The 27,855-nt window shown below is 40.7% G+C and overlaps 1 protein-coding gene across 1 annotated transcript in view; it reads right to left on the bottom strand.

Annotated features, from left to right (window-relative positions):
• pdzd8 (PDZ domain containing 8) overlaps positions 1–27,855 on the bottom strand; it is a 199,980-nt gene that overhangs the window by 130,259 nt on the left and 41,866 nt on the right. The window contains exon 2 of the mRNA XM_072557334.1: positions 6,266–6,385. Coding sequence (XP_072413435.1) covers positions 6,266–6,385 — 120 coding nt within the window. The remainder of the gene's footprint in view (positions 1–6,265; positions 6,386–27,855) is intronic.

Genomic DNA, 27,855 nt, shown 5'->3' with positions numbered 1-27,855 from the left:
TCAACCAGTTCTTTATCCACCTAACTAGAACACCCTGCACATCATGTGACTTCACTTTATCTATTTGTTTACCATGGGGAACCTTATCAAACACCTTACTAAAGTCCATGTATATGACATCTACAGCTCTTCCTTCATCTATCAACTTGGTCACTTCCACAAAGAAGTTGAGAAGGCACAATCTCCCCCACACAAAACCATGTCACTGATAAGCCCATTCTCTTCCAAATATAAATAGATCCTATTTCTCAGTACCTTCTCCAGCAACTTCCCCACCACTCACGTCAGGCTCACTGGTCTTAGTTACCCGGAATATCCCTACTACCCTTCTTGAACAGGGAGACAACATGAGCAACTCTCCAGTCCTCCGTCACTTCACGTGTGTTTAAGGATGCTACAAAGATATCTGTTAGGGCCCCAGCTATTTCCTCTCTCACCTCCCTCCACGACCTGGGATAGATCCTATCCGGTCCTGGGGACGTGTCCATCTTAATATCCTCTAGCCTACCCAACACATCCACCCTCTTTATGTCAACATGATCCAGAGTAAACAAACTTCTATCTCTAATCTCAACAGTCGTCAGTCGTGAACACTGATGCAAAGCAATCATTCAGAATCTTACCCATTCTCTCAGGTTCAACACACAACCGGCCTTCCTTATCTTTTAGTGGACCAAGCCTTTCTCTAGTTACCCTCTTGCCTCTTACACACAAATAAAAGGCCTTAGGATTCTCCTTAAGCCTGCTCGCTAAAGTTATTTCAGGGCCCCTTTTAGCCCACTTGATTCCTTGTTTAAGATTGGTCCTACTCTCCCGATATTCTTCCAAAGCCTGTTCTGTTCTTAGCTGCCTGGACTCTTTGTATGCTCCCCTTTCCCTCTTGGCTCGACGCACAATTTCTCCTGCCATCCATAGTTCATGCATCTTGTCTTTCCTATCCCTTATTTTCAAAGGGACATGCCTATCCTGCACTATCTTTGAAAGCCTCCCACATATCAAATGTGGCTTCCCTTCAAATAGCTACCCCATGCCACATTTCCCAGCTCCTGCCGAATTTGGATATAATTGGCCTTGGCCCAGATTAGGAGAAAATGAGGACTGCAGATGCTGGAGATCAGAGCTGAAAATGTGAATCATTCCTGAAGAAGGGCTCATGCGCGAAGTGTCGATTCTCCTGCTCCTTGGATGCTGCCTGACCTGCTGCGCTTTTCCAGCAACACATTTTCAGCTTGGCCCAGCTTAGTACTGTTCCCTTAGGACCATTCTCATCTTTGTCTACGAGTATTTTAAAGCTTACAGGATTTTGGTCACTGTTCCCAAAGAAATCCCCCACTGCAACTTCTACCACCTGGCCTGGCTCATTCCCCAACACCAGGTCCAATATGGCCCCTTCCCTAGTTGGACTATTGACCTATTGCTCTAGAAAACATTCCTGGATGCTCCTCACAAATTCTGCCCATCCAGACCTCTGACATTAAGTGTATCCCAGTCAATGTATGGAAAATTAAAATCTTCCATCACCACCACCCTGTTGCCTCCACACGTTTCCATAATCTGTTTACCTATTTGTTCTTCTACTTCATGCTCACTGTGAGAGGCCTGTAGTACATCCCCAAAAATGTAACTGCACCCTTCTTATTTCTCAGCTCTACCCATAATGCCTCACTGCTCAAGCCCTCCATAGTGTCCTTCTTTAGCACAGCTATGATATCATCCCTGATACGCAATGCAACTCTTCCTCCCCCTCCTTTACTTCCCTCCCTGTCCTGTCTGAAGCATCTATGACCTGGAACATTTAGTTGCAAATTATGCCCTTCCTTCAACCAAGTCTCTGTGATCACAATTACATCATACTCCCAGGCACCAATCCAAGCCCGAAGTTCGTCTGCCTTACCCATTATATTCCTTGAGAAGTTGCGACTTAGTCAGCAAAGTCAAGTTAACAGGATGGAGATTAAAAGAGAAGTTAGTGTATACATATAAACATGTCAAAGTTCTACCACATTTTGACGAGAAAGATGTTGAAACCTTCTTTATTTCATTTGAAAAATTCGCTAGGCAGATGGAGTGGTCCGAGGGCTTATGGGTAACGTTAGTTCAGACTAAACTGGTAGGCAGAGCTACTGAGGTGTTTGCAACACTGATAGATGAGGTGTCAAGAGATTATGAAGAGGTTAAACAGGCTATTTTATGTGCTTATGAATTGGTACCAAAAGCATACAGACAGCGGTTCAGAAACACAAAGAAGGAACCAGGTCAAACTTATGCTGAGTTCGAAAGAATTAAACAGTCATTTTGATCAATGGGTGCATGTTTGAAAATAGATAGGACCTTTGAGGCTCTAGGAGAGACTATTCTCCTAGAGGACTTTAAAAACTCACTTCCAGAGAAGGTAAGATTTCACATGGAGTAACAGAAAGTTCAAGAAGTGAGAAGGGCAGCAGAATTAGCAGATGAGTACATGTTGATGCATAAGACAAGCTTCAGGCCATAATTTCATCCTGCAAGGGATAGAAGTTGGGAGAAGGGTAGAGCCTACACTACGAAACCAAGAGTAGAGAGCACTGTAAGAATTTACCATGGGATAAAAAAGAAGCTCAAGAGGGTGGAAAGGAGGTGAAACATCACAGGTGTTTCCACTGTGGTAAAGTGGGACACGCAAAGTCATAGTGCTGATCATTAAAGAAAGGTGCTGTGGGAAAATATGTGATAAAAGAAGTTAAGCCAGTGGCTTAAGGTAGTAGAGGAGACCTCCAAGAAGAGCCAAGGAGATGCAGGAGAGTGCACAGCCTAGGCAGGGGCTGGGTATGGAGTTAGTACCTAATCTCTGCAAAGAATTTGCCTCTGTGTTTAAAGTTCACTCAGAAAGAATAGAGGGAAGGACAAGAAGTTAAAATTTTGAGAGATACACGATCTAACCTGTCACTGATAGTAAGAGATGAGCGAATATGCACTCTTTCTGATCTGTTACCCAAGAGTGTGATAATTTGCGAGATAGATGTTCAGAAATGTAATGTTCCCCTATGTAAGGCAGATTGGAATGCCAGCTCAAGACTGGGGAAGTTACAGTGGGAACGATTGACAGAGTGTTAGTTCCAGGAATTCAGTTCATTCTTGGGAATGATTTGGCAGGGTCCAAGGTATGAGTGACATGCCTTGTTGTGGAGAAGCCCAAGGAAGGCCAAGAATCTGAGGAGTGAAAACAGAAATATCCTGGTATTTTCCCAGACTGTGTGGTACCCAGATCCCACTATCATAAGTCACAGCACGAAGTGAAAACTAAAGAAAAAGATGAAGGAGTTGAAGTTCTGTTAGAGGATACCCTGTTTGACATATGGTGTGCAGGAAAAACCTGAACAGGCAGAGAGTCAGACAGAAGTGTTTACTCCTGAAAGGATAAGATACTTGCAACAGCAAGACAAGATAATTAAAAGGTATATATGTGGATTTGTACGCCGAAAACAAGGCAGAGAATATTCCAAAGGATTATTATCTGAAAGACAGAATCCCAAGACAGAAATGGAGACCAAGGCAGGTTATTGTAGAGGAGAATTGGGCCAAAGTGCACCAGATTGTGTTGCCAGTAGCATACAAACATTTGGTGTTATGGATAGCACATGAACTACCTGAAGGAGGTCATCTAAGTGTATGAAAGACACAGGCTAAGGTATAAACACATTTTTGTTGGCCTGGAATGCACAAGGATGTGGTTAACCTTTGCCGTACGTGTCATATGTGTCAAATGGTAGATAAGACAAGGCAGTAATAAAACCAGCACCTTTGTTGCCAATTCCCGCATTTGAAGAAACTTTCACGTTATAATCGATTCTGTAGGTCCCCTTCCAAGAACAAAAATTAGGAACCAATACTTGTTAACCATAATGGATGTGTCTACCAAATTTCCGGATACAAATCCATTACGGAGTCTCAAGACAAAAAAGGTGGTAGAGGAATTGGTAGCTTTCTTCACATGGTATGGGATAACTGGAGAGATTCAGTTGGATCAAGGGTCAAATTTTATTGCTAGGCTGTTTAAGGTGGTTATTAATAGCTTAGGTATACTGCACTTTAAATCCAGTATTTATCATCCTGAATCCCAGGGAGTTTTAGAAAGGTGGCATCAGACTTTGGAGACCATGTTGAGAGCATACTGTCAGGACAACCTGAATGATTGGGATAAAGGTATCCCATTCGTATTGTGCGCAATTGGAGATGCCCCAAATGAATCTACTCAGTTCACTCCCTTTGAGTTAATATTCGGTCATGAAGTGAGAGGCCCTTTGAAATTAATTAAAGAAAAATTGACAGGACTAAAGCTACAGATCTCACACTTAGATTATGTATCGGACGTGGGGAAGAGAATAAATTGAGTAGGTGAATTAGCTAAACAGCACCTAAAGAGGGCATAAAGAATGAAGCAGGTGGCAGATAAAAGCTCTGAGACTTGAACGTTTTCCTGAGGGGATGACATGTTAGTACTGTTACCAGTGACAGGAAATCCCTTCAAAGCCAGGTTTAGTGGTTAGTGGTCCCTATCAAACTGAGAAAAGGTTGAGTCAGGTGAACTATTTAGCAAAGATGCCAGATAGGATTAAAAGGTATCGGGTATATCATGTGAACATGCCGAAACCGTATTATGCTAGAGAGAAAGAACTGGAGAAACAGGTATAAGTTAGAGTGAGGAATCAAATCCAGATGATGTGGATTTTGATGTGCTTCAAAATAGATTAGAAAATGAAGTCATCCTTGAGGAATGGGACAGCTTAGTAAGCTATCCATCTCAGGAGCATAGAACACAATTGGAAGATTTGTTACTGCAGTATAAAGACACACGTAAGAATCAGATGGGGAGAACTAATGCTATTGTACATGAAGCAGACTTAGGGAATACTGCTCCGATACATAAACACCCCTATGGGCTTAATTCTTTCAAAGCTAGATAGGTCCAGATGGAGACAGAGGCCATGCTCAATGAGGATATATCAAACCAAGCCAGAGCGAGTGGAGTTCGCCAATCGTCTTAGTTCAGAAACTGGATGGGACTCAATGATTCTGCGTGGATTATAGGAAGGTCAACACCGTTATAAAATCACTCATGTCCAATTCCTAGATTGGAGGACTGTATCGAGAAAGTCGGACAAGCCAGTTACATCACCATGTTAGATTAATGCGTGGTTACTGGCAGGTACCTTTATCAGAGACGGCGTAAGAAATTTCTGCGCTTGTAACCAGAAATGGACTGTATTAGTTTAAAGTGATGCCCTTGGGAATGAAGAACGCACCCATCACATTCCAAAGACTCATGAACAGAGTTATGGCTGGGTTAACAAACTGTGCAGTCTATTTGGATGATGTAGTGATCTTTAGCAAGTCCTGGAAAGATTACATGGTACAGTTGGCAGAGCTCTTTGAACGACTACAAGAAGCAAAACTGGTAATAAAACTGAATTCGCAAAAGCAGAGGAGATGTTCTTGGGACATAACATCAGTCATGGAAGGTTGACCCCCTTGGAACGCAAAGATGAAGGCCATCAAGGAATTTCCACAATCAACCTCGAACAAAGAGGTGCTTCGATTCTTAGGACTCAGTGGATTCTATTCGAAGTTTGTTCCAAACTTCAGCAGTGTAGTGGCCCTGTTAACCGTTAACTTTGAAGAAGTTAACCATTTGAACCATTTGAAAGACATATTAAGCACCAAACTAATTTTAGCTACACCAAACATTTGATGACGTTGGAGTTGGAGCTGTACTCCTACAGGAAGATAAGGATGGGATTGAACTGCCAATGGTTACTTTTCGAAGAAGATCAACATCCACCAAAGGAAATAGTCCACGATCAAAAAAAGAGTTTGGTACTGGCCTTACAACATTTTAATCTGTATGTCACGAACAACGTGTCGGAGGCGGTTGTGTACATGGATCACAATCCCCTTAATTTCTTAGAACACTTTAAAGACAAGAATGAGACTATTTCTTATGTTACAGACTTTTAATTTAAAAATCATACATGTTGCGGGTCGTAAGAATGTAACCACAGACACTACAATGTGATTGACTCTTAACTGCTCTCTGGAGAGGCCTCGTAAGATATTTAGCGTTATCCAATGGCAATAAGCACCTATGAATTTTTTAAAAACGAAAAACAATGGCGAGAAAGCACACGATTAAACTGACAAGAATATCCTCCCTATTGAAGGGCTGGGCACTGATTTACATAATTAAACATATTTTCCTTCTTATCAAAGGAACAGCTTGCTTACATACCTGCTACATTCAACCACTGTAACTTTTAGGCGTCCTTCGACAAAGTTCAAGTCTTGCATGTAAAGATCGCAGTTGGCTGCATCTACTGTTTGGACTTGGTATGGAAAAAATGGTTTGTACCTGAAAAACATGAAGATTAATGGTGGGTTTATCAAAATTTCCTTTTTATATTGTTATTTTAAAGTAATCACACTTAATGTCTTCATTCACTCCATCATGAAATTGAGTTCAACCATATTAATTGACTTTTTGTCCTCTTGCAATAGTAAGCATGGGAATTGGTTTAGCTCAGTTGGCTGGATTGTCAGTTTACACAGCAATGTGATACCAACAGCATGGGTTCAATTCCCATCACCAGTTTCAGGTCACCATGAAGGACTCTCCTTCTCAACCTCGTCCCTCGCCTGGAGGTCAGGTGGCCCTCAGGTTAAATCATGACCAGTCACTTCTCTCTCTAATAAGAGCAGCCCCTATGGTCTGGTAAAACTATGGTGACATAACAACAACAGTAAGCATATAACTAATAGCAAGTCTTCTTCACAAATGATTGATTCAGAGTTTACGCAGTGACTGACTAAACCTTAAGGGTCATGCAAGTTTCAAGTTCAGTTTGCGGCAGAACACAATCAAATAGCCTACTCCTGCTCCTAATTTCTATGATTCTATTAAATAGCTATGCAGGTACTGATCAAGTCAGTCTGAAAGGAGAGACGGTCTGAGTGAATAGGCCCTGCCAGAAGGGTGAAAGTGAGGACTGCAGATGCTGGAGATCACAGACGCTGCCCAAAGGGCTCATTGTGTTGATTCAAACAGGCTCTAAGGTCCTATACAGTAGTACAGTACTTGAAACAAAACTAGAAATTGCTGTAAAAACTCAGGTCTGGCAGCGTCTGTGGAGAGAAAGTAGAGTTGACATTTTGGGTCCAGTGACCCTTCTTCAGCACTGAGTTTTGACCTGCTGAGGTTTTACAGCAATTCCTGTTTTTGTTTCTAATTTCCAGCATCCTCAGATTTTTTATATTAGATTAGCTTCCCTACAGTATGGAAAAACAGGCCCTTCAGCCCAACATGTCCACAGCGACGCTCCAAAGAGTAACCCACCCAGATCCATTTCCCTCTGACTAATGCACCTAACACTATGGACAACTTAGCATGGCTAATTCACCTGACATGCACATCTTTGAACTGTGGGAGGAAACCAGAGCACCTGGAGGCAAGCCATGCAGACACGAGGAGAATGTGCAAACTCCACCTGAGGCTGGAATCGAACCTGGGTCCCTGGCGCAGTGAGGCAAGCAGTACTAACCACTGAGCTACTGTGAGTTTTTTCTGTTTAGTACTTGAAGGATATTACTTAATTCAATACTGATAATATTGAAGTCAGAAATATTCAAATACAATACTCTGTTAAAAGGAAATTGAATTGCAAGAACCAAAAAGAAATGCCAAATACATTAAGTATTTTTACTTTCAATTCAGCATTATTCTTGCATTATCCACTCAGAGTCAGATAGGCATTTGATACTGTATTTGTTCTGCATTGGTAGAGACTGTAGATCCTATGTTTCACCATCGGATGTCACTTTCGGCCTTCAAATAAATACAACTGAACTGTAAACATAAATTCACATTAATTTACCAAAAATATTTCAACAGATGAACATTTAAATTAATAAAAAAGTAGTACTTCATTTTGATCACTCAGCTTTACATTCTGAAAAGCTACACAAATCCTACTGGTTAAAGCATGAGAAATGATTCCTGGCAGAGTGGCTCAGTAGTTAGAAGTGTTGCTTCACAGTCAGAGGGATTCAGGTTTGATTCCAGCCTTGGTGGCTGTCTCTGTGCCTGTATGGATTTCTTTGGTGGTCTGGTTTCCTCCCACAGTCAAATATGTACAGGTTACATGAATTGAATAAGAATGATGTCTGCCTCCTTGGAACTATTCCCACCCCAACATTAGTCAGCACCTTGCGGAAAGAAGGGAAACCATAAGCCATATTGAAGAATGGTACAACAGAACCAAAGCCAGAACCACATTTAAAATTTAGGAATATACTTGGCTATTACAGCAAATTAAGATTAGCTAAGATATCTTTTTACAGGCACGTAAGATGGCTTGTATTTATGTTTGGATATTAATTTTATTGAGGTCTGTGTTTAAAAGTAGCTTACAGAATAATTTTTAGTTTCTATTGTAAACCTTAAAAGTTGTGACACAGGTACGTACACCTAGTTCAACCTAGTTTATCAAAAGTCTCTTGCCGTCAAGCAGAACTCTGCAGTTACAGTACCTGTAATTTTTGAGAAGAAGGTTCACCTCATTTGCAACACAATCTGTGATTCCCTAAATCTGAGCATTTTTAGCTGCAACTAAATTATTTGGGTCATATATTGGCTAATCCTAGATTAACATTAATTGGATATTTTCACTTCTACATATTAAACACCAGCAAAATTTGCTCCACAATGCATTCACTAGTGTCTTTTTGGGATGGAAAATGCCATCCTTGGAAATAGTGAGGACTGTAGTTGCTGGAAGGCAGAAGCCAAAGTCCATCCATATATGTGGAGCTGGAGGAGCAGAAAAGGTGATGTTTCTAAAAGAAACCAAAATATACAGAATCTCCTCGGTTCAGGCGACTGACTGTGAGCTGGCTGGCCACAACCAGTGAACTGTTTGTTAGATGGCAGCTTCCACATTCTGATTTAGATTGTTTACTTACTCTTACCCAACACAACCAGATTGCATGACAAACATCAGTAGAAGCAAGATCAAAAGATTCAACAGCCTATGGTCTTCCCCTAGCTTCCTGATCATTTTCTCATTTGGAAAGACACAGCTTTGCCCATAATCTTAAAATAAACTGCTCTGGATTTCAAGTGGAGCTTTATTTCTTCTGTCTTCTTTGGTAATACTAACAAAATTCACAGGGATCCAGTGGAAGCATTGGAGGCATCATTCCTGAATGGTTTAAATAAAAGGCCTTTGTGTAGAAGTTAAAGATGTTGACTAGATATGGGGTGGAAATTCAAAATCTAGCTCTTTATCTAAATAAATTAAGGTCACAAATCAGGAATGGGGGCTGTAAACCACACATTAATTAAATGGTTTCTCACAAAACAGTGATGAGAAGATAACTAGTGAAAGTAACAGGGCTATTTCACATAACTCAACAAATGAATTGCCAGTATCATATCTTTCACCATTCTCCAATATTTTTTGCATTACCTGTGGCATTTGCAAGTTGTTAACAGCATGTAACCTTGTAACATTTGTTCCAAACTACTTTCTCTCACCAGGCATGAACACAATGCCCAATCATTCAGCCCAACAGATAATTTAACATCTCAAACCATTCAAATGATTTAGGCATATTCGCATTTCCTGCAACGACAGATTTCTCAATTATTGACCCACTTATGGATAAATAGTTATTATATGGTCACTCTATATGCTCACACCCGTGACAAACTACATTTTTTTCTGCTCACAATTAGACTTTGCACGATCAAGTAAAAGTTTGTTTGCTAACTTTGCGCATCAATGAAAAGAAACAGTATAACAGTAACAGTACGGGAAAAAGGTCAGTAATGAAGTTGGACTGTATTATGCATCATTCACACAACAGAGCATTTTCATGTCATTACAACAAAACGAAGTTACTGTACAAACTGCAGCCTTCAGCATCAACTTGCTGGTGCAACCTCAGGCAAACCCTTAAATACATTAATGACAAAGCAATTATACACCATAAAACAATTTCCAACAGGTAGTCTGGTGACTTTCTGAACTGTTCGAAAAATGATAGCGTTAACTGTTTTTATGGTTTTTCACAAATACGAAAATATATCTGAAATAACTGTACTAAGATCAGTATCCCGTCACCAAATCACCCTTTATTGACATGTGCACAGTTCACTGGTTGTGGCCAGCCAGCTCACAGTCAGTCGCCTGAACTGAGGAGATTCTATATATTTTGGTTTCTTTTAAAAACATCACCTTTTCTGCTCCTCCAGCTCCACATATATGGACTTTGGCTCCTGCCTTCCAGCAACTGCAGTCCTCACTATTTCCAAGGATGGCATTTTCCATCCCAAACAGACACTAGTGAACCCCATGGGCCCATTCCCAACAATGGTTCCTTGGTCACCATCAGACTCCCAATTCCAGAACTTCACTGAATTCAAACTCTATCACAGCAGGATCTAAACCCGGGTCCCCAGAACACCACCTGGATCCCTAGACCAACATTCCTGATGAAGAGCTTATGCTCGAAACCTTGACTCACTTGCTCCTCAGATGCTGCCTGACCAGCCGTGCTTTTCCAGCCCCACAGCTTTTGTCCATGGACCAAGAGTCCTCACCTCATACGCATACAAGGCCATTTCCATAGTTTCAGCACCAAATTTCGTCCCCTGAACCAAACTGTCTCTCTTGTTTAGAGGAGGCACGTGGCCAGCATTGGTGTTCTTGCTGCTGTTTCACGCTCCCCCCAGGTCTGAAAATATCAGGTTTAACCTGTTGCAGAATTTTCTCCCCATCAGCAATTCTGCTGGAGCTATCCCTATTGTTTCAGGGTGGTAATGTAATTGAACAGGAACCCGGAGAGTCTGGTCTCAACTGATGCTGTAGGCTGCCTGCCTTCAATGTTTGGATCACTCTTTCCACAAGACAATTAGACAATGAATAGTATAGAACTGTCCTTATGTGCCAAATGCCATTTGACTTTAGGAAATATTCAAACTCCCTGCTCATAAATGACATCGTAAATACTTTCAGGAGTCCATATATCACGAACGATGCTTGCAGCTTCTCAATCGTCATCCCGAAGTTGCCAAATGAACTTTATGTACACCCAACCACTTTGAATGGGCGTCCACAATGATCAGTGACATTCAGCCCATGGAAGGATCAGCACAATCGAGATGCAACCAAGTCCAGGGTTTATTGAGCCATTCCCACGAATGTGAGGACACTGCTGGTGGCAATTTATGTCCTTGATGGCATTCTGGACATTGTCCACCAATGCAGCTATGTCAGCATCTAACCCTCACCACCAGACATAGCTTCTTGCTAGCATATTAATTTTAGAAATCCCTGGATAACCCTAGAGTTCAGCCAGTATCTGGCAATAACCTTTACTCTGGACAATCATCATTGTTCCCCATCATACTATGCTGTCCTCAATGATGATGTGGTCTCACCTGGTCTAGAAAGCTTTCAATCCTAATTGCGATGGCCCTTCTGTTTCCCCATTCCATCCAGCTGTTTTAGTTTTGCTAGGACAGGATCTTTTTATGTCCACAGTCAGATACTGTCTGCGGTGACTGGAAGGGTGTCCAGGAAGTTTAAAACCAAAAGAGTCTCTTTCGGTGGAGGCACCACCATGAAGCATCTGCTTAAGACGTTTTGCCAGCTCTGACAGCCTGGAGACTGCCAAAACTAATGGGAGGCAGCTCAAGGCATCCACATTAGGCACTTGGTTTTCCAGACAGTGTTCTAATTTGTACTTGTGTGCTATGAGGAAAAGGGCCCAATACTGAAGTCTACCAGAAGCTATGGGCGGCATCACCTTGTCTTCGTTCAGTAGCCCTAGCAGGGTGCGCATGATCTATTATGAAGACAAACCAATGATTCGCAACAATTGAGAATGGCAGTACTGATTCAATGGACAACTCCTGTTCCTATGTATCTAGTGAGATAAAAAAGTCAACACTTTTGCATTTAAGATTTGCAACCCAGAGAGAGACAAATTTTGAGGGGCCACAAGCCAATCTTGTTGAGCGAGGAAAGATCTGTATCAGTGTTATGAACTAAAATATTCTGACGGGATGACGGAATCAACAAGACGAAGAACATAATGATGGATATATTAATTAAGGGTTAATTGGATGTGAATTGGCTCTCTATCTATTGGCGGCTATCAATTAATGGAGATGAGATGTGGTTAATGAAAATAAATCTGTCACCAACAATGTGACTTGGAGTCTGTGTACAATTACCTTAGTGTATAATAAGCAGAAGGGCAGTTTAGTTTTGGCAGTCTCCGGGCTGTCAGAGCTGGCAAAAAGTCTTAAGCAGTTAGCAGTCTAAATAGACAAGGCTGGAAAAAAACCATAATTTTTCTCTGAGCTCAGTGAGGAAGAAGTCAGTAAGTTAGCCTGTGTTTGTGTATCCCATGGAGAGAAAGTAATGGAGAGAAGCATATCTGATGAATGTGTCGAAATTCATCAGAAGAAAATGCTTAAAACTTTGACAGTTGAGAAAGTAATGAAGGGTGAAGACAGGAGACAGAACTTCACAGAGTTTGAGTGTAAAAGATACTGGTGGGTAAAGAGCTGAATTATTCTTTTTGATGTTTATGATGAGATCTTTCCAAACAAGTTTATTACACATATTTTAAAAACAAAGTTAAAAATACATTAGCAGCCACTTGTGAATATATTCAATAACTATCATAGTAACCAAATTGCAAAAATAAAATTATTGATCTACCAAGCCAAGTTTCACTCTCTGATCTAAATTGTCCACCATTCCATCAGCAGACATCACAATGATAGTTAGAAAAACAGCTTTTAATAAGATAGCTCAAACTTTATACTTAAAGTAAAGGCTGAAGCAGAATTTCAGAGTACATCTTGGCTGAAATGCACAGTAACAGCAGTGATTCACTCGGGAGTAATATGGCCAAAATCAGAAGGCTGTGACTGTCCTTTTCTCCAGCACTTGATCACAAAAATCAAGGCTGATTCTGCAATGTAGCAATGACGGAATGGAAAGTGTCATTTTGCCAGTTAAATATTAAACCAATGGCCTCATCTGTTCTCTCAAGTGGACATTTAGGATCACATGGCAATTTCTGAGGGTGAGCAAGGAAATTGTTATTGATGTCCTTGTCAATATGTTTATCCTCAATCAACAAAAGTAATATAGTTTCATGGTCTTTATCACATTTATGGTTATGAGTTTTCTGTATTAAATTGATTACTATATTTTCCTAATGATTTCCAACAATTATTACATTTCAGAAGGGCTTATATGGCTGTGAAAAACATTGGTGCCTTCTGGAATCATGAGAGGAGCTGTTTAAATGTGAGGCTTTTCCTGAAAAATAAGTTTGGCAATGCAGCAGCAATATCAAATGCAGTGGATTAAATAATGTTTATTGTGACACAGAGCTAGAAAAATCAGGAAGGCCATAGGGTTGTTACCATGGAAGTAGATAACTATTTACTCCTCTAAATGGCAAAAAAAAACTGTCGTTTACTGAAGGAAGAACAACATCTGGAAAATTACTTGTTTACCTTCTAGCATAGAGGTAATTGAATTGAATTTGAATTGAATTTATTGTCACATGTACCTAGGCACAGTGAAAAGCTTTGTCTTGCGAGTAATTCAGGCAGATCACAAAGTTAAGTAGCATAGACAGAAAATAATAGGTAAACAGCGGCAAAAACAAAAACCCAGGTATAGGCAAATGTTAAGAGTTTGTGGGTCCATCCAGTAGTCACAGGAAACTATATTACTTTTGTTGATTGAGGGTAAATCTATTGACAAGGACATCAAAAATTAATGGGAATATGATGGTTTAGTAATATTATTGCTGGACTCTTAACCCAGAGACCCAGATAACATTCTGGGGACCTCGGTTCAAATCCCATCACAGCAAATGGTTGAATTTGAATTCAATAGTTATCTGGAATTAAGAGTCTGATGATGACCATGAATCCATTGTCAATTGTTGGAAAACCCCATTTGCTTTGCTAATGTCCTTTAGGAAAGGAAACTGCCATCCTTACCCGGTCTGACCTATATATCACTCCAAACCCACAGCAATGTGGTCCCTCTCAACTGCCCTCTGGGGCAACTAGAGATGGGCAATAAATGCTGCCTGGACAGCAAAAGGGAAGGATGTGGTGGAAATGTGGGACTTTTTCAAGGAGCAGATACGACGTGTCCTTGATATGTATGTACCGATCAGGCAGGAAAGAAATGGTCGTGTGAGGGAGCCTTGGTTGACGAGGGAGGTTGAATGTCTAGTAAAGAGGAAGAAGGAGGCTTACATAAGGTTGAGGAAACAAGGTTCAGACAGAGCAGTGGAGGGATACAGGATAGCCAGAAGGGACCTGAAGAAAGGGATTAGGAGAGCTAAGAGAGGGCATGAAAAATCCCTGGCGGAAAGGATCAAGGATAACCCCAAGGCATTCTATGCGTATGTGAGAAACCTGAGAATGACAAGAACGAGGGTAGGTCCGATCAAGGACAGTGGTGGGAGACTGTGTATTGAGTCAGAAGAGATAGGAGAGGTCTTGAACAAGTACTTCTCTTCAGTATTTACGAACGAGAGGGACCGTATTGTTGAAGAGGAGAGTGTGAAACGGACTGATAAGCTAGAAGAGATACCTGTTAGGAAGGAAGATGCGTTGGACATTTTGAACAACTTGAGGATAGACAAGTCCCCCGGGCCTGACGGGATATATCCTAGGATTATGTGGGAAGCAAGAGAGGAAATTGCAGTACCGTTGGCAATGATCTTCTCGTCTTCACTGGCAACTGGGGTGGTACCAGGGGACTGGAGAGTAGCGAATGTTGTGCCCCTGTTCAAAAAAGGGAATAGGGATAACCCCGGGAATTACAGGCCAGTTAGTCTTACTTCTGTGGTAGGCAAAGTAATGGAAAGGGTACTGAGGGATAGGATTTACGAGTATCTGGAAAGACACTGCTTGATTAGGGACAGCCAGCACGGATTTGTGAAGGGTAGGTCTTGCCTTACAAGTCTTATTGAATTCTTCGAGGAGGTGACCAAGCATGTGGATGAGGGTAGAGCAGGGGATGTAGTGTACATGGATTTTAGTAAGGCATTTGATAAGGTTCCCCATGGTAGGCTTATGCGGAAAGTCAGGAGGCATGGGATAGAGGGAAATTTGGCCAATTGGATAGAAAACTGGCTAACCGGTCGAAGGCAGAGAGTGGTGGTAGATGGTAAATATTCAGCATGGAGTCCAGTTACAAGTGGAGTTCCGCAGGGATCAGTTCTGGGTCCTCTGCTATTTGTAATTTTTATTAATGACTTAGAGGAGGGAGTCGAAGGGTGGGTCAGTAAATTTGCAGATGATACAAAGATAGGTGGAGTTGTGGACAGTGAGGAGGGCTGTTGTCGGCTGCAGAGGGACTTAGATATGATGCAGAGCTGGGCTGAGGAGTGGCAGATGGAGTTCAACCCTGCCAAGTGTGAGGTTGTCCATTTTGGAAGAACAAATAAGAATGCGGAATACAGGGTTAATGGTAGGGTTCTTGGTCAGGTGGAGGAACAGAGGGATCTTGGGGTCTATGTACATAGATCTTTGAAGGTTGCCACTCAGGTGGATAGAGTTTGTAAGAAGGCCTATGGAGTATTATCGTTCATTAGCAGAGGGATTGAATTCAAGAGTCGTGAGGTGATGTTGCAGCTGTACAGGACTTTGGTTAGGCCACAGTTGGAGTACTGTGTGCAGTTCTGGTCGCCTCACTTTAGAAAAGATGTGGAAGCTTTGGAGAGGGTGCAGAGAAGATTTACCAGGATGTTGCCTGGAATGGAGAGTAGGTCGTACGAGGATAGGTTGAGAGTTCTCGGCCTTTTCTCGTTGGAACGGCGAAGGATGAGGGGTGACTTGATAGAGGTTTATAAGATGATCAGAGGAATAGATAGAGTAGACAGTCAGAATCTTTTTCCCCGGGTACAACAGAGTGTTACAAGGGGACATAAATTTAAGGTGAAGGGTGGAAGGTATAGGGGAGATGTCAGGGGTGGGTTCTTTACCCAGAGAGTGGTGGGGGCATGGAATGCGCTGCCCGAGGGAGTGGTAGAGTCAGATTCATTGGCGACCTTTAAGCGGCATTTGGATAGGTACATGGATGGGTGCTTAATCTAGGACAGAAGTTCGGCACAACATCATGGGCCGAAGGGCCTGTTCTGTGCTGTATTGTTCTATGTTCTATGTTCTAACAACCTCATGCTGTGAATGAATAAAGAAAACAAATTAAATTGAAGATGAATGCTTCCTTCAATGACAAAAGCAAAGAAAATCTTTAGTAATCTGCTTGAATCTAGCTTTCCCATCAATAATTCATTTTTCTTAAGACTTTCTTTTAAAATCCACAAATGTGAAAAGGTATTGTTGTTGATAATTCTTCCAAAGTTGTTGACATAAAATCCAAAAGAATGTTTCTTACAAGCACTGATCTTTTCTAAAGTACAACTGTTATGATCCCAGCTGTTGGTGTTAGGTACATCAGATACCAGAATGAAACCTGGTTTGATAGATTTCTATTTTAAATTTTAGTAACAGTGGTGGTCATTCATTGAAACATTGTCACATGAGATTGCAGAATTTCTTTCTTAACAGAACACAAAAGACAAAGGCAAAACTTGTCTAGATATAGAACAGACAGAAATATTAAAATAACAAGTAAAATTTCATATTCCTTCTTCAAATCTAGAGAAATAACTGGTCTTTACTAAATATTAATTTCAACTAAACAGATTCTCCCTTCTTTTTGTCCTGTGCATATGAAGTCTTTTTACAATAAACTAAGAAATTATGCTGCCTCAGCTTTTGTTCATTTGCAGATTTCTAACCAAACATCTGGAAGATGTATAAGCTAAACTTTTCAACTGAGGTGCCTCATTCCTTTAGCTGCTGTGAAAAAAAGAACTATTTTCAAGAGTGGACTCAGTCAGGACTCCTCCAAACTAAAACTCCTAACAAGGCATTTTTTGAAGATAATGGGCCTAACCTGGTGCCCTGTTCTATATTAATCCCTCAAATCAATCAACACTACTAAAACAGATTATAGTGAAAACATGTAACTGGATATTATTGAAAAATAACTATTGCGATCCCAAATAACATCCATATAAGTTGTACACTGGAAGCACAAACAGTTGCACATTACAATCCATCAGCAACATTCTTAAAATAAGGTACTTATAATTCAGAGCCTGAAATGATGGATTGCTATCGGATTTATTTTCATTAAGATTTATAAGCAAATTCGCTCATTCCGATGCTTCCAAGTAAATTTTAATTTGGCAGATATCTTTCCCAGGAGAAAGTGAGGACTGCAGATGCTGAAAATCAGAATCGAGAGTGTGGTGCTGGAAAAGCACAGCAGGTCAGACAGCATCCGGAGAACAGGAGAATCGACGTTTCGGATGTAAGCCCTTCATCAGGAATGATCCTTCATCCTGGTGAAGGGCTTATGCCCAAAATGTTGATTCTCCTGCTCCTCATAAGCTGCCTGACCTGCTGTACTTTTCCAGCACCACACTCTTGACAGGTATCTTTCCCAAAAATAGTTTATAGAATTTACCACAGCAAGTGTAACAGACTGCACCAGAGGGATAACTTTGACAATTGGGGCAATATACAATTATAGCTTGTTTTCTTTAATAGGAGAATTGTTAATTAGCTTGCTTTGAAAAAGATGTGACAAATTGTAAAAGCTAGCTAATTGTTTGAGGCATAAAAGTGAGACTGCATTTGTCAACAAGCCAAGAATTATTCGCAATACAGTATTTTTTATGATGTATCACAAACGCAATACTCCATTGGTTGAGGTAACAGAAAAGCCTTTTTAAAATCTGATTAAGCACACCAATCCACATTAATGAAATAGGTCAACAGAAAACAAACTGTATTGATAGATAAAACATTCTGATCCAGCTAAATTCTACTATTAACTTTTACTTTTGTAACAGCTGCACACCATGTAACATAACCAGGCTAACGGCTGTCACTTTTACACAATAGCATGCGCTGGCTCGGTTGTATTGCAGTCTGGTACTGGTCAATCTGCATCATTTAGCAAGTGAACAAAAGCACTTGTACAAGACTATTAATGCATTCATACCTAGAGCTAACTGACTCCAGTATAAAGTTACAGTAATCTAAGAGAGCAAATTAAACTTGCATTTCAGAAAAGTGGATTTCAAGTTTCCTCTTTGTTGGCATCATATGGTTTCGTTTTACAGCAAATGTGCAAACAGACGACAGAGGTTCATCAAAATAGCTTTAGTAATGAAGAAGTTTTGTATTCATGCTTATTAAAAAAGCAAACCTCAAAATGGTTCTACTCTTCTGTCCAACGGGCTTCCCATTTGCTTCAAAGTCAACACTTAGTCTACCTAAGAGAGAAACTAGTGTCTACAACATACGCTTCTAGCATCCAGTTGTGTATCACCCAGACTTAGGTGCAAAATAACTGCCCGATCTTCTGGCATTGTTAAAATGAATACTATTTACTCTGACACCAGATGGCTACATACCAAAAACAGTAAACACTGGAACTTTGAAACACCAATTGACAATGCTGGAAATACTTGACAGCATCTGTGAATAAAGGAAACATTTAATGCAGAATCCTTCCTCAGCATTATCAAAATTTGACCGATGAATGGTAACTTCTAAGGCGAGTGAAGGCAAGGAGAGACAAACCATAAAAGGAATGAACTGTAAAGCAATAAGGTGAGAGCTTTGGATGGCTAGCAGAATTGATACATTGGCAAAGGTCAAAAGAAGGAATGATGCGACAATGCAGTGAAATTATTTACAAGAGACTAGGAGAACTTATGAATTGTGAAACAAGGTTGGCTCAGCTGAAGAGGGAAAACATTCCAGAATACAGCAAGTTTGTAAAGAAAGAAGCTGAACCTTTTTCCGCGTATGGAGTCAGCTGTTACTAGGGGACACAGCTTTAAATTAAGGGGCGGTAGGTATAGGACAGATGTTAGGGGTAGATTTTTTACTCAGCGGGTTGAGAGTTCATGGAATGCCCTGCCAGTAGCAGTGATGGACTCTCCCTCTTTATGGTCATTTAAGCGGGCATTGGACAAGCATATGGAGGTTATTGGGCTAGTGTAGGTTAGGTAGGCTTCGGTCGGCGCAACATCGAGGGCTGAAGGGCCTGTACTGCGCTGTATTTTTCTATGTTCTATGTCAGCGCACCAGAGCTGCAGTCCACAGCAATACAATGGTGGGGGAAACCCCACTCACAAACAATCATGAATCATATCCTTTCCTGACAGTGCTGGCCTGATCTGCAACACAGCTGCACTGACCTGTCTTCATGCCCCCACAGCAGCTTGTTTTAAGTGACAGCACACTTATTTTAATCAAGTAAAGGATTCAAGCCCACCTCAGGGATTTGAGCTTGAATGTCATTCCTACTTAGTACTGAGGGAGTCCTGATACGGACTGTAAGTTAAACTAATATAATCTATAAATTTGAGATGCCAGTAGTAGTTGAATTTTACTGATCCCTCTATGACTGCAGATTGGTTGTTCTGTTGTCCTAATAATATTTCTCTTTCATTCATGAAAGAAAATAATTAAGTGGCCACTCATTTTGTTGCAGTTTCTTCTACCTTGTTGTGCAGAAAATCTCAATGTCAGAAATATTTCACTCATCCCATAGAGGACAAAGAATCACTTATTTTGAACAATTTTCCTTGTGACTACAATTCACCAAAACTATCATACAGTTACAAAGGTGTCTGTCATTTTTAGTTCACTCCCTGAAAACTGCCGAGATCCGGTACAATATTCAAATTACCCACATGGAAACTAGTAACGAAAGTAGATCATTCAGCCCTTTAAGCCTGGTCTACCATTCAACATGATCATGGCTGATCATCCAACTTCCTGTTTTCTCCTTATATCCATTGATTAATTTAGCCTTAAGGACTATATCTAAGTCCTTCCTGACAACATTCAATTTTGGTTTCAACTGCTTTCTGTGACAGAGAATTACACAGCATTTCCACTCTTTGGATGAATAAAATTCTCTTCGTGTCAGTGCTAAATGGCCTACCCCATACATTTAGATTTTTCTTCTAATCATCGGGAACACCCATCTTTACATTCACTCAAGTACAGTTTGAATTTTAGCAGTTTTTATCAGATTCCTCTCATTCTTCTAAAATACAAACTGTACTAAATGTTCTTCATACAGAGGGTGGCGCATATACAGAGGGTGGTGCATACACAGAATGAGCTGCCGGAGGACATAGTAGAGGCAGATACAATTACAACATTTAATAGATATTTAAAGAGATACACAGATGGGAAAGGTTTAGAGGGATATGGGCCAAACAAAAGCAAATGAGACTAGTTTAGTTTAGGAAACCTGGTCAGCATGCACGAATTGGGCTGAAGGGCCAATTTCTGTGCTGTGCGACTCTATGACTATGTTTCTAAAGTGAAGATTCTTGTCTTTTAAAAAAATTTTTTTAAAACCTTTATGACAAAGTCAATTGGCAAATACCTTTACTTTCTTATCAACAAGAAAAGATTAAACACAAGATGGTAAACATTCTGCATTACTGCATGAGTAGCTCCAAAAACAGATCATCTAGAACAAAACAGCCATGTGAGAGGCTGCCAGCCATCTGTACGACTGTTGTACAGAACCCAAATGGATGTTACCAGTTTACCTCACTGATAAAATAAAAAGTAAAGAAGGGGAAACAACAGTTTGGTAGGGAAACATTCCTTCAAAATATGACTAACGTGGGTAACTAATCCTTTGTTGATTGGCATGTTTTGCTGTATGAAGTGGTAAATGGTCGTTATACAATGTGAACAGAATTATACCCAGCTGTTTGTTTAGCGGTTAGTTCCAGTAAGTATCCCTGCCATTATCTGACACTGGAGTTGAGTAGGATAATGCATCTCACACATTAAAATAGTGTTAAAGGGATCACTAACAGAAAGCCAATAATGAAAAGATGCTCAGGTGTTATTCAGTTACAAGTGCAAGATGAGCTGGTATCACACAAACTTGCCGTGCATAGTTTTAAATCCAATGAAGTATTTTAAAGGAAACAATACAATAATGGCAAATCCATCCTTATTTCTATAAAAGCTACACCCAACAATCAAAACACCAATGTTAGTCACTACAACAAATAAAATCTAATACATGCATACACTTACGATTTTGTAATTAAAAGGTAAATCAGCATATGCACCTTTGCATGCACAGAGAAAAACTAAAGATTTTGCATCAAGATTTTGTTAAACTTAGCTAATTGCTATATAATATAAAATATTTGATAGTGACCATGATCATTAGTTAGTAATTATTAGAATACTTTTCAGTACCTTGACAGATCCCTTCACAATTTCACTGATATCTATATGCAACAATTTACACAGAGCACTTCTCGTGTGGAACTTTAGTAACAGTACAGTACATCAAAGGAGGCATTCAGAGGACTGTATTTTTTTTCTGGTGTGGAAAATGGTCAATAGGATTTTGGTCATGGAATAACCAATGCAATAAGCAACAAGTTTCAGAACTTCAATCTAAGAGTTGAATATACAGTATTAAAAGAATCCTGGTATAAACTCCAATTTGATAAGTCACCTAGATTTTATTAAATATCTTCACCTCAAATCTTATTTGCAGTTGGGTTTGCAGTGAAACTTGGACATAAATTTACTCCTGCCATTTTCACGTTCAGTCATGTGTATACTGTTTCTGTCTTCCATGCTTTGGATCGTGTGAAATACTGGTTATGCTACAGCTTTACCTCAATTAACTTTACAAAAATACCCTTGTGATAGCTGGAGGTGCCTCTTTTGCTTACAATATGCATGCAACTTCTGCGCACAAAGTAAAGTAATTGGTCCAAAATTGGGCTGTACATTTTTTTTTAAAGGGGTGCAGACTCAAATAAATGAAGCAAAAAGGTTTTAGTGAAACCTAACAAATGGGCCATGGCAATCATGCAGGATAATTGCAAAATTGAGTGGCAGAAAGGATTAAGCATACAAGATAGAGATATATATAATTTAAAAGTACTCAACTGATTAATACTAAGATTTCACAAGTGAAAGATGAATTATTATGCTGAATATAAGCAGAAAATCAATGACAATACAATTCTCTCAAAACACCATCCAAAATCAAAATTGTTTTGATGTTGCAATGCCTTTTCACCTTTGGGTCTGCAGTACAAATCCATCTCCAAATGATAAAAATTAACATTTCCCATTTGGTAACGATATGGTGTAGCACAAAATAAATCTTGAGCTACGGCCTAGTGAATAAACTGATTTAGCAAAAAAATTGGTTACCTCAGAGAAAATGACAATGTTACATACATACAGCACAAATCAAATGTCATTTTTTGGAGAGCCGAGAGCAAACTTTTCTACTGCAGCAGGGTCATGGGTGGTGATGGCGGAGAAGAGACTCTGGACATGCAAAAATTAGAAGACAAGTTTCCAGGCAGACCTTATTCCCCTGGTTTACATCTGTTTGCCCAAGAATAAGAATGGAAAAGGTCAGTGCAAATTAAACTTACATACAGTATTCTCTGAAAGTTTAAAGCAGCGGTCTGAGGGTTTTAAGTGGTTGCTTTTTTTGTCTATGAGTGGAATCACCATAATTTGCCATAAATTGTAAACTTACTGACATCACTAACTCTGCTCTATATCATCTCTCCCCAGAATTAACAAGCCCATTACAGAATGATATGATAAATATGTTCGAGCTATGGGAAGGATACAGCAAAGATCTCTTTCGTCAGGCACTCTGGAAATGAAAGGTTAAAATTATGAGGAAAAGCTCGAGTTGAAGCTTTCTTCACTAGAACAAAGAGGAAAAGAAATCAATGAACAGTATGTAATGGAACCGATGAGGGAGCAAGCTATCCAAGATCTGGTCCTGCGTAATGAGACAGGAATAATTAATGACCTCTTGGAAGGAGTGATTGCCGTATGGTTGAACTTAAAATACAAATGGAGAGTGTGAAGATAAAATCCAATATCGTGCTTGAACACGGGGTGGGGGGGGTCAGCACGGGGGCTCAGTGGCATTGTTGCCTCACAGTGTCAGGGACCCGGGTTCGATTCCCATCTTGGGCAACTGTGTGTGTGGAGTTTGCACATTCTCCCAGTGTCTGCATGGGTTTCCTCCGGGTACTCCGGTTTCCTCCCACAATCCAAAAATGTGCAGGTTAGGTGAATTGGCCATGCTAAATTGCCCATAGTGTTAGGTGCATTAGTCAGGGGTAAATATAGGGAAGGGGTCTGGGTGGGTTACTCTTCGGAGGGTCAGTATGGACTTGTTGGGCCGAAGGGCCTGTTCCCATACTGTAGGGAATCTAATCTAATCTAATCTAATCTAATAAAATGAGGGAGGACTTGGCAAAAGTAGACTGGTTACAAAGATTTTATGATGGGACAGTTGACAAGCAGTGAAGGACTTACAAAGCAATTTTTCAAAGTGCTCAGCAAAAATATTTCCAGAGAAAAGGAAGGACTATAAGAAGAGGGGTAATCTGCTATGGATGTCTAAGGCATACAAAGTGACCAAAAGCAAATTAAAACTAGAAGATTGAAAAAACTTTAAAAGATAAACGTGAGAATATGTATCAGGTATAAGCAGGCAGAGAAAAATGTTAATTTCTGAGTTTTTATAAACAAGAGGTTCAGCTGATCATGACTCAGATCATAAAAGAACTTACAGTTAACAATGGGGTGCAGGAGTCTATTATCAAGGAAGAAATAGCAGGGCATCTTGAAAGAAATTGCCCTGTTGGACAGGGGCAGCATGGGCTCATGAAGGGCAGATCATGCTTAACTAATCTTTTGGAATTCTATGAAGACATTTTGAGCAAAGTGGACAACGGAGACCCAGTAGATGTGGTGTACCTCCATTTCCAAAATACCTTCAACAAGGTGCTGCACAAGATAAGGATGCATGGCGTTAGGGATACAGTATTTGCATGGATAGAGGGTTGGTTGAATAACAGGAAGCAAGGAGTGGGGACACATGAGTGCTATTCCGGCTGGCAATCAGTGACTAGTGGTGTGTTTCAGGGATCAGTGTTAGGACCGCAATTATTTACAATTTATATAGATGATTTGGAGTTGGGGACCACGTGTCAAAGTCTGCAGTTTCATTGTTAGGGTGGCATTACAGGCCTCTCAACAGTGAGCATGAGGTAGAAGAACAAATAGGTAAACAGATTATGGAAAGATGTAGAGGCAACAGGGTGGTGGTGATGGGAGATTTTAATTTGTCCAACATTGACTGGGATACATTTAATGTCAGAGGTCTGGATGGGACACAATCTGTAAGAAGCATCCAGGAAAGTTTTCGAGAGCAACAGGTCAATAGTCCGACGAGGGAAGGGGCCATATCGGACCTGGTGTTGGTGAATGAGCCAGGCCAGGTGGTAGAAGTTGCGGTGGGGATTTCTTTGGGAACAGTGACCACAATTCTGTAAGTTTCAGAATACTCGTAGACAAAGCTGAGAATGGCCCTAATCTGGGCCAGGCCAATTATATCAAAATTCGGCAGGAGCTGGGAAATGTAGCTGGGGCAGCTATTTGTAGGGAAGCCCACACTTGATATGTGGGAGGCTTTCAAAGATAGGTCAAAGATAGTGCAGGATAGGCATGTCCTGTTGAAAACAAAGGATAGGAAAGACAAGATTCGTGAACCATGGATGACAGGAGAAATCATATGATTAGTCAAGAGGAAAAGGGAAGCATACATAAGGTCCAGGCAACTAAGAACAGAATGGACCCTGGAGGAATATCTGGAGAGTAGGACCAGTCTTAAATGATGAATCAACTGGGCTAAAAGGGGTCATTAAATAGCTTTAGCAAGCAGAATTAAGGAGAATCCTAAAGCCTTTTTATTCTTATAAAAGAAGCAAGCGGGTAACTAGAGATAGGATTGGTCCACTAAAGGATAATGAAGGAAGGCTGTGTGTCGAACCTGACAGAATGGGTGAGATTCTAAATGACTGCTTTGCATCAGTGCTCACTGAGGAGAGGGACATGATGAATGTTGAGATTAGAGATTGAAATTTGATGAGTCTGGATCACGTTGACATAAGGAGGGAAGATGTGTTGGGTAGGCTAGAGGTTATTAAAGTGGACAAATCCCCAGGATCGGATGGGATCCATCCCAGGTTGCTGAGGGAAGCGAGAGAGGAAATAGCCCGGACCCTGACAGACATCTTTGAAGCATCCTTAAACACAGGTGAAGTGCTGAAGGACTGGAGGGTTGCTCACGTTGTCTCCCTGTACAAGAAAGGTAGTCGGGATATTCCGGGTAACTCCAGACCAGTGAGCCTGACGTCAGTGGTGGGGAAGTTGCTGGAGAAGGTACTGAGGGATAGAATCTATTTATATTTGGAAAAGAATGGGCTTATCAGTGATAGGCAACATTGTTTTGGGCAGGGGAGATCATGCCTTACCAACTTAATAGAGTTCTTTGAGGAAGTGACCAAGTTGATAGATGAAGGAAGAGCTGTAGATGTCATATACATGGACTTTAGTAAGGTGTTTGATAAGGTTCCCCATGGTAAACTAATAGAGAAAGCGAAGTCACATGATGTGCAGGATGTTCCAGCTAGGTGGATAAAGGACTGCTTTAGCAACAGGAGACATAGCATAGTAGTTGAAGGAAGTTTCTCGAAATGGAGAAAGGTGACCAGTGGTGTTCCACAGGGATCAGTGATGAGGCCACTGTTGTTTGTGAGATACATAAATGATCTGGAAGAGGGCACTGTTGGTATGATCAGCAAGTTTGCAGATGACATTAAGATTGGCGGAGTAGCAGAATGCATTGGGGACTATCAAAGAATACAGGAAAATATAGATAGACTGGAGAGTTGGGCAGAGAAGTGGCAGATGGAGTTCAATCCAGGCAAATGTGAGGTGATGCATTTTGGGAAGTCTAATTCTAGAGCGAATTATACAGTAAACGGAAGAGCCTTGAGAAAAGTTGATGAGCAGAGAGATCTGGTAGTCCAGGTCCATTGTACCCTGAAGGTTGCTGCACAGGTGGATAGAATGATCAAGGCAGCATATGCTATGCTTGCTTTCATTGGAAGGGGTATTGAGTAGAAGAGCTGGCAGGTCATGTTAAAATTGTACACGACATTGGTTCAACCGCATTTAGAATACTGTGTACAATTCTGGTCGCCACATTACCAAAATGATGTGGATGCTTTGGAGAGGGTGCAGAGAAGGTTTATGAGGATGTTGCCTGGTATGGAAGATGCTATCTATAAAGAGAGGTTGACTAGGTTAGGATGTTTTAATTACAAAAAAGGAGATTGAGGGGGGACCTGATTGAGGTCTACAAAATCACGAAGGATATAGACAGGGTGCATAGAGATAGATGAGAAAAGTTTAAGGGGGATACAAGCGGAAATTACTTAACACAGAGGGTGGTAGGTGCCTGGAACGCATTGCCAGCAGAGATAGTGGAGACAGGCACGGTAGATTCATTTAAGGTGCATCTGGACAGTTACATGAGTAGGTGGGGAGTAGAGGGGTACAGATCCTTAGGAATTGGGTGACAAGTTTAGACAGTGGATTTGGATCAACTCTGGCTTGGAGGACCGAAAGGCCTATTCTTGGGATGACACTAAGATGACACTAAGCAAAGTATGCAGAGGACAGTGAACCTTTGCAGAGCAAATAGATACATTGAGTGAGTGGGCAAAGGTCTGGTAGATGAAATACAATGTTAATAAAAATGAAGTCATACATTTTGGTAGGAGTAACAGTAAAAAAAATTATAACTTGAATATTTAAAAAGTTGCAGCATGCTGCTATGGAGAGGTACCTGGGTGTCCTCGTGCATGAATCATAGAAGGTTGGTCTGCAGGTACAAGGACAAGTAATTAGGAAGGCAAATGGAATTTTGTCCTTCACTGCTAAAGGGGTTGAGTTTAATAGCAGAGAGGTAATGTTGCAGCTGTACAAGGTGCTGGTGAGGCCATACCTGGAGCATTGTGGGCAGTTTTGGTCTCCTTACTTGAGAAAGGATGTACTCGCACTGAAAGGGGTACAGAGGAGGTTCATTGGGTTGATTCCGGAGTTGAGAGGGTTAGTTTATGAAGAGAGACTGAGTCAACTGTGAATATATTCATCGGAATTCAAAAGAATGAGGGGGTGGGGGGATCTTACAGAAAAGTAAGAAATTATGAAGATAAAATATAATTAGATAGGTTTTTTCCCAGTGGGAGGTGAGGCTAGGACAAGAGGGTATGGCCTCAAGATTAGTGGAAGCAGGTTTAGGACTGAATTGAGAAGCAACTTCTTCACCCAGAGGGTTGTTAATCTGTGGAATTCTTTGGCCAGGCAAGTTGTTGAAGCTACTTCAGTGAACGCTTTTAAAGCTTTTTTGAAAAATAAAGGAACTAAGGGATATGGTGAGAGCATGGCTAAGTGGAGCTGAGTTCACGAAAAGATTAGACATGATCTTATTGAGTGGCAGAGCAGGCTCGAAGGGCTGGACAGCCTATTCCTGCTCCTAGTTCTAATGTGGGGGAGAATTGGTTAGGCATTCTTAATAATTTGAAAGACTGAGTAAAACAATGAAGGTCGAAGCATTCCTCTGACAACTTTTTTTAAAATATGAAATATTTTATCACAAGTTAACGTTGAAGCAAAGAATAGAAAATGATTCAAAAACAGAATATTTACAAGGATGTTGCCAAGGCTGGAGGATTTGAGCTATAGGGAGAGGTTGAATAGGCTGGGGCTGTTTCCCTGGAGTATCAGAGACT

The sequence above is a fragment of the Chiloscyllium punctatum genome, chromosome 38 (genome assembly GCF_047496795.1).
Source record: "Chiloscyllium punctatum isolate Juve2018m chromosome 38, sChiPun1.3, whole genome shotgun sequence".
Classification (NCBI taxonomy): Eukaryota; Metazoa; Chordata; class Chondrichthyes; order Orectolobiformes; family Hemiscylliidae; genus Chiloscyllium; species Chiloscyllium punctatum.
Note: the sequence above shows the minus strand (reverse complement) of the source record. Positions and strands in the feature narration are given on the sequence as shown.